The following is a 7,563-nucleotide window of genomic DNA, read 5'->3' on the forward strand; positions in this document are numbered from 1 at the left end:
CAGTGAGACCCTTGCCAGGGGTTCAGACCCAAGGAGTTGCTGAGCCCATCTCAGTCTTACATAGCCACTTGAGTGCACACACACACACACACACACACAAGACTGACACATGCACACCAAATCCATACATACAGATTCAGAAATGGGAACAAATCCACAGCCAGAGGTTCTCTCCCCGCAACGTGCCCCAGAGGCATGCAGGGGTACCTTTTCCCAATCCACTCTACCCTAACATTCTTTTGGGGGAGTTACTGGTTTGTGTGAGTGCAGGGAGAGAACCACAGCTCCCAGAACTGAACTTTACCAGGTAGAGTAGAAGTTGAGGAGCATGCACCCCCCTACCTCTCCCCCCTCAGGCCAGTGAGGGAGTCAGGAGGCCCTCGGTATCTGCTGGTGATGGGAGCCAGGTGTGGGGAATTAAAGGGCTTGCTGAGGCTCGGAGTTGAAGGCCCTTTCGAGGCTGAGGCAGGCAGCTCGGCTGGCGGGGGCGCGGGGGTGGGGGGTTGCAAGGCAGGAGCGAGCAGGCAGACAGCTTACGTGGCTAGAGTCCCATGTGGCTGCCCTGGGGCGGGGGGTTGTGGGCCTCCTCCTGGAGCCTGCGGAGAGGCCTGGCTTTCGTCTGAGAGGCTTAGGGGAGACCTGGAGAGATTAGATCATGTGCTGGCAGGGCCTCCTGGCCAGGGGACTGAGGCCCAGAGGGGAATGGTCTGTGGGGTCACTCAGCGGACATTCCTTGGGAAACATGGAGACCCCGGCAGGGAGACCCAGCCCTGAGTAACTCAAGCACCCTGGACCTAGGGCAGTTGAGTCCTGTAGACACAGAGCCCCTAGCCCCCCCCCCTCAGTTCCAGTGAGCTGGGGGGGGGGGGCATGTGTGCTAGGCCTTCAGTGCCTGCTGGATAGCAGTAGCCCAAAGGTCTGCTGGGTGGGGGCTCTGATCCCCAGGCCCAGGCCAGTCCCTTTGTCTTCCTAAGAACTTCTCCTGGTGTGGGTGTCAGAGCACTCTGAAAATAGCACCTATCGCCTGCTTCAGTTTCCCCACCTTTAAAACAGCCCAGAGATACCCTTCAGAGGACGCCAAGATGAAGGTGGAATGTTCTGCAGAGCCCCTCAGCTGTGGGCTGGCCGGGTGCAAGCTGGAAGGAGGAAGAGACTGGTTGAGGACAGGGAGTATCTAGCTCGGCTTGCCAGAGACAGGCCTTTTAGCCCTTGGACCTTGTGTGGTGGCTACGCTTCTTCCAGCTTCTCAGGAGGGTCCCAGATGGGTGACACGCCAGCAGCTACCAGACTAGTGACTACGGACTATGCTGTCTTTGCATTTTCCAAGTCTTCCTGGGTCCCCACCTGGAGCCAAGTGTCGATACTCCAACTTAGGGCCTAGGGTAGGTCCAGGGAGGTGGCCAGAAAGGAGGGGACATTGGTCGCCAGCCCCAAACTTGGGTTGCTTGAGGCCTATGTGAACACTGATGGCCGCATGGACGCTTGGATGTGTGCAGGAAAACTGTGGGACTCACCGGTCAGCTCTACAGCTGCTCTGTGTGACCTCTAGTCGACAGTAAACTGAGTCCTGAAGAACTGGCCCAGGGACTGGCCCTCGCTAGCCAGCGGCAGGAGGGCCTATCCACCATCCTCACTGTGTGCACCCTCTCAGCCATGTTATGGTTGTCTCTTTGTGACTGTCCCCATGCCCTTCAGGCTCACCACTCAGTGGAGAGTAGAAGACTCAGAGGAGGCGGCTCGTGAGCAGCGCCGGCAAGAGCGAGAGAGGCAGCTGAGGGACCAGGTCCAGGACCAGGATGAAGGTGGTCATTCCCCAGAGCTGCTGGGGCAAGAGGCACGGTAGGGAACCAGGTCCTGGACCCCTCTTTCCTGCCTGGGGCCTAGGTAGGGTACACGCTAGGGGTCAGGTCCTGAGTTTGTAGGGCACAGTGCAGGCGTTGGGAGAGAGGAGCAAACTCTTGCAGATAGCCTCTGATGAGCCTTGTCTATAGGACAGGGACGAGTCAGAGGGGCCACAGAGCCATGTGAGGTAACCCCCTCCCAGCCAGCCACCAAAGGCTCTGACTCAGGCTCTGGACACCCTGCCTGGCCCCAGCCCTGGCTTGGACCGATGCTGACCCCAGCCATGAGGCCCAGGGCCCCCGAGCCCCCCGCCCAAGCTCTGCGCTGCCGGTGACTCATGGAGGCCACATCCAAGTTGGCGGCCACGGGCCGGCTCGTTTCCTCCTCGGGCCCAGGAGGCCTCCGCGGCTGGGCTGGGCTGTTTTTCCAATAACGTTCCCCTTCCTCCTGGCCCTGTTTTGTTCCATTTTCTCCGAGTCAGCAGCTTTGGGCGGGGTGGGGTGCCGTAGGGGTCATGGCCTCTCAGTCAGGTCCTCAGTCACTGGGCTCTTCCTTGCCCCCAGCCCCTTTTGTGGAGTAGCCCACCCTGCCGACCTGAAAAGCCTGTGAGAAGCAACTTGTGGGGAGAGCAGCTTTGGGGAGCCCCAGACTGATGGGGGAGGCATAGTTCTCTTTTCAAGCAGCACCAGGCTGATACAGGAGGCAGAGCCCTGTCCTAGAGGAGTCCCAGACTGACGGGGGAGGCAAAACTCTGTCCTCAGGGTACCCCAAACTAATGAAGAGTCACAGTCCTATCTTGGGGGAGCCCCTGATTGATGCGAGAGTCATAACCCTGTACTTGGGAAGCCCCCAGATTGATGGGGGGGTCTAGCCCTGGCATTGGGAAGGCCCTCAGTAATAGGGGAGGCATAGCTCTGCCCCCAGGGAACCCCTGACTGACTGGAAAGACACAGCTTTGCCTTCAGGGATTGTCTGACCATGGGGAGACCAAAACCTAGCCATGGGTAGCCCCCTTTGAGGCAGATAAGGGGTCCCACACTTGGAGCTAGGGTCTAAGGGACTCAGGTAAGGAAGGAGACACGGGAGCTAGTATTAACCTGTCTCTCCTCCTCCTTCTCTTTTCCTTCCAGCCTCAGCCTGAAGCCCTCTGAGGCCCCTGAACTTGATGAAGATGAGGGTTTTGGCGACTGGTCCCAGAAGCCAGAGCAGCAGCAGCGTGGGATGGCTGAGGGGACCACGGGTGGCAGTGACCTCCCTCACAGCAACAGTGCAGAGGGGGACCAGGCAGAGAACAGGCAAGTGAGGGTCAGACCTGGAGGTCAGGCTGCTGCACAGGACTCTGGCTCTCCCTGAGCCATAGCCTGAGTCTGAGCAATAGCCTCTGCTTTCCCTCACCCACCAGCCCCCCAAAATGCCCAGAGGCTGTGAAAGGGAGGAAAAGACAAATGGAGCTGGATGGCAGGGTGGCCTGTGATGGGCTGCAGGGAGAGAGTGGTGAGGACATTGCATTCCTGGGCTCCCTGGGGCCATGGGCCCCATCCCGACCAGCTGTGGCCAGCTGGGGGGGCCGCCACATCAGCACACAGCTGCGGCCCACTTACGTAATGCAGGCGCTGCAGCCCGCGGCCGCCCGCCCTCCCCAGGCTGGCCAAGCTCCATTCCCACGAAGGGGAGCAGGTATTTCCAGATGTGCGCCTGCGAGGCAGCCCAGGGGACACACTTTCCAGATGTGAGAACGTGTGTGCCTTTCTGAGTTGGAGTGGATGGGGGCCCAAAGCCCCCCATGGTCCGGTGAACGGGGAAAGTGGGGGAACTGCCTGTAGATTTTTCCACCAGGTCAAGGCCAGGGCGCATCAGGCCTGGGTAGTGTCGACCCCAGCCCTGCTCAGGAGCTCCAGGCTTAGGGGTCAGGGCCCATTGCCCTCCCTGATCCAGCTCCTACTGGCCCCTCAGAGGCCCCTGCGCCAGAGAGTGCCTGCTCAGTTTTCTCCCAGTTCATGACCTTTCCTTTCCACCCACAAGCAGCTCCTGTACCCCAGTAGCCTGTCTAAGGCCCTGGTCCTGGCCTGCCAGTCTCAGTTTCTCCTTTGTGCCTGTGGATGTCCTGCACTCTGTCAGTCTAAAGTGGGCAGCGGCGGCCCAGCCTGCTACAGACTTTCTTCCGCTGCTCAACAGCAGGGGGCGCTTTTGCTCTTCCAGTAGTCCCAGCAGTCTCCTCCCCACCCCCAAACCTGCCTGGCTGCATAGCTGCCTGGCGGCCAGCTCCTGAATGGTCCTTCTGTGTGGTTGCCGCTGGCTCGGACCCTGGCCCACCTTGGGCGGTGGGTCTGGGTCTTGGCTGGCACATAATCTGAGGGCCTTGAAATCATGGAAAATATAAGAATTTACCATCTTCTCCACCAGGTTCAGCATGGCTCAAATGCAGACTCACATTCTGCCACCCACTAGCTGGCCACCCCTTCCCAAGGCCCTCTCCTCAGTAACACAGTGCCTTTCCTGATCTTCTCTACCAGCTGACCCAGGCCCCCAAACACCCAGGGTCTTCTCCTGTCCCCCCTTAACATGCTGTTCTGCTGATTCCCTTGCCCACAGGCTGAGCAGAACCAGAGCTCTAGAAGGCTAGCCTGAATGTGTGTGTGGGGGGGGGGGAGTCTAACTTCAGTGCCTGGGTGGCCTTGCACAGTGGGGACCAGGCAGTGGCTGCTGTCTTCAAGGGGGGCTTGGCCTTCCATACAGATGCTCTAGGAGACAGGGCTAGTTCCGAAGCCCTTGGGATCTCCTCTTCAAAGAAGCTGGGGTGTTACTTGTCCTGGGTGTCAACTTACCTCCTCCGACTCTCTCCATTTTACAGATGAGGAAACTGAGGCTCGGAACCAAGTGATCAAATGATCTTTGAGTGATACGCTTTACCTACTTTACCACCCCCACAGGCCTTTCCAGAATGTCTATGAAAATCAGGCCCATGAAAACAGTCTACACCAAACTGGTGTCCACCTGGAGGGGTTGTGCCTGAGTCAGGGAAAGCCTGGCCCGGAGGATGCCAATGAGGGCCCTGAGGAGGCAGAGGAAGAGGTGAGGGGCCACAGTGGAGATGGGTCTGCAATACTCTGTGGGGCCTCCTGGACTTAACATCCCCAGAACCTCAACTTGAGACTTCCCAGGCCACATTCTTGGAGGGTGGTGACACTTGGTGACCCTCTGGGCAAGTTCCTTCTGCATTACCAGGAGACACTTCCCTGCAGCTGGGAATTCCACAACTGCACCATGTCAAAGCCAGACAGGACCTGAGGCTCAGGGAAGGAAAGACCTCTGCTCCAACAGGCCCTGGGTGGGGCAGGAGGGGTACAGGGAGGGGTCACCTGAGCAGCCTGGGTTTCCTGTCCTAGTACCAAACAAGTCAACACGCCAGGGCCCCCAGCCCTGTGGCCTTGGAGGGAACTGCTGACCTGAGCTCACCTCCCTTGAGCCCCACCACAAAAGTAAGTTAAGCCTGAAGCCATTCTTCCCTCTCCCAGCTCATATCCACTGTTTTCTGTTTGTTTCCCGACCCACCATACTAGTACGTTGTAAACCCTGGTAACATGGAAGTGTGGCTTGGTCAGTGGGCGGGCTCGTTGGGGCAGGGACCGTGGGTCTTGCTCTGGCTGTGCGAGGCCCATTCCCATGTACACCCTCCACAGCTGGCCGACAGGACTGAGTCCTTGAACCGCTCCATAAAGAAGAGGTGGGTCTCGCTGCTTGCCAGCATTCTCCAAGAGTGGGTTGAAGAGCCACTGAGGGTAGAGATGGGGGGGGGGGGTGGTGGTCCACAGAGCTTCCAAAAAAGCTGAAGGTGGGCTGAGAGGGTGGGATGGAGGAACAGTGAACATGGGGGATATTTACTGAAGGGGTGAGGGTTGTAATGGGAGGCAGCAATGGGCTTACACCATCTTCGATCTTCAGCAACAGTGTGAAGAAATCCCAACCAGCCTTGCCCATCTCCACCATCGATGAGCGCCTGCAGCAATACACCCAGGCCACTGAGGTGAGGGTGCCCAGCTCCTCCACAGCAGTCCTCCCTCCCTCCTCTTTCTATGTAAGCAGCACTTCCTTTACCTCGGCGCACTCCCATTCAACCAATGACCTTCCATAATTCTCTCATTCCAACAGGCATGCCCGTGTACCATCACATGCCCTGCTCACCAGTGCCCCTCTTCCCACACACCATGCCTCCATGCAACCCACATGCCTTTATTTTGACCACAGACCACTTACTTTACCGACATCCTTCCATCCAACCAGCACTCCTCGGTGCCCAGCAATGCTCTTTCATCCGAGTAGCACACCTCCTCTCTCGAGCCCACACCTCTCATTGCAACCAACACTTTTCCCTTTCAGTCAGCACTCCTCTATCCACTGAACCCTCCATTCCCACAGACCCTCCCTAATCTCACCCACATCCCTCTACCCAACTGACACCCTCACATCCAGTGCTTTTCCACCTCACCAGCACTGCTTCTCCGTCTAACCCTCATGCTCCGTCTCCTTTCAGTCCTGTGCTGTGTGGCATAAACACTTCCACATGACATTGTGTCCCCTATGGTCTTCAGAACCAGGAGTGGCTTCCCAAATGAGAATGTCTGGTCCCAACCCTGCTTCAGGAAAGCCTCCCCCCACCACAAAAAAAAAAAAAACCCTCACAAAGATGTACATGGAATCTAGGGAGACGCTCTAATGTCCACCATGATGACTGTCCACTAAAACTATCCTGGTATTCTGTCTTCTTTGCAGTCTGCTGGTCGGACCCCCAAGCTATCCCGCCAGGCCTCCATAGAACTGCCCAGCATGGCCGTGGCCAGTACCAAGAGTCTGTGGGAAACAGGAGAGGTACAGACTCAGTCTGCTGCCAAGACGCCCTCCTGCAAGGTAGGGTCCCTCCCCAGGCAGGCTGCACTGGGAAGTCAAAGTGTAGGAGATTAGCCATTGTGGGGCATTCAGGGTGAACTATGGGTTCGTAGAGCCTCTTGTTGTGGGACATTCAGGGTAACACATGAGTTGACAGAGTGGAGGGGCCACTGTGGATGGCTCATGAGGAAGGCCATGCCGGCTTGGTGAACAGGCAGGATCCCTGTTGAAGGCAAATTGGGAAGGTTCATCACCACCTGGCTAGGAAAAAAAAGCCAGGCAGAAGAGAAGAGCTCAGAGTTTCCAGCCCCTTGGCCATGATTTACCACATAACGGCATCCACTTCAACCCCCAGGATATTGTAGCTGGAGACATGAGCAAAAAAAGCCTGTGGGAGCAGAGAGGAGACGCCAAGGCTTCACCCACAATCAAGGTAGATCCCCACATGCTAGACACAGGCTGGGGTGGGTGAGGGTGGCTTCCCCTGAGTCCCAGAGAGCTTCCTGAAGGCTGTGGCATCTCCCTTCTATAACTGTGTCCTTGACGCTCATTGTTCCCCATCAGAGCACCCCATCTGGGAAGAAGTTCAAGTATGTGGCAACAGGGCATGGGAAGTATGAGAAGGTGCTTGTGGATGAGGGCTCAACACCTTAGACCACGCATCTCGGTGAGTTCAGGGCAGTGACCAGACCACAACAGAACTGACCATCTTGGGAACATGTTGGCACAGACAGAACCAACATGTCCTACTTGTGCCTGGAGGGCTGAAGACCTGGTCTTAGAGCTGGCCACATGGCAGACCCACTCCATCTTCCTGGCTACAGGCAACTTGGGACT

At 57.5% G+C, this 7,563-nt stretch overlaps 1 protein-coding gene across 3 annotated transcripts in view; it reads left to right on the forward strand.

Moving 5' to 3' along the window:
- Nucleotides 1–7,563, forward strand: part of Lsp1 (lymphocyte specific protein 1) — a 36,728-nt gene that overhangs the window by 25,052 nt on the left and 4,113 nt on the right. For 2 of the 3 annotated variants that reach the window (XM_045145220.1, XM_045145223.1), the window contains exons 2-10: nt 1,696–1,839; nt 2,973–3,137; nt 4,773–4,914; nt 5,229–5,321; nt 5,523–5,566; nt 5,785–5,866; nt 6,613–6,747; nt 7,082–7,159; nt 7,291–7,393. In XM_045145220.1, the coding sequence (XP_045001155.1) occupies nt 1,696–1,839; nt 2,973–3,137; nt 4,773–4,914; nt 5,229–5,321; nt 5,523–5,566; nt 5,785–5,866; nt 6,613–6,747; nt 7,082–7,159; nt 7,291–7,380 (973 nt within the window). In that variant the 3' untranslated portion in view covers nt 7,381–7,393. The remainder of the gene's footprint in view (nt 1–1,695; nt 1,840–2,972; nt 3,138–4,772; nt 4,915–5,228; nt 5,322–5,522; nt 5,567–5,784; nt 5,867–6,612; nt 6,748–7,081; nt 7,160–7,290; nt 7,394–7,563) is intronic. The other variant, XM_045145229.1, reaches the window with a different exon arrangement.

The sequence above is a fragment of the Jaculus jaculus genome, chromosome 1, assembly GCF_020740685.1.
Source record: "Jaculus jaculus isolate mJacJac1 chromosome 1, mJacJac1.mat.Y.cur, whole genome shotgun sequence".
In the NCBI taxonomy this organism is placed as follows: domain Eukaryota; kingdom Metazoa; phylum Chordata; class Mammalia; order Rodentia; family Dipodidae; genus Jaculus; species Jaculus jaculus.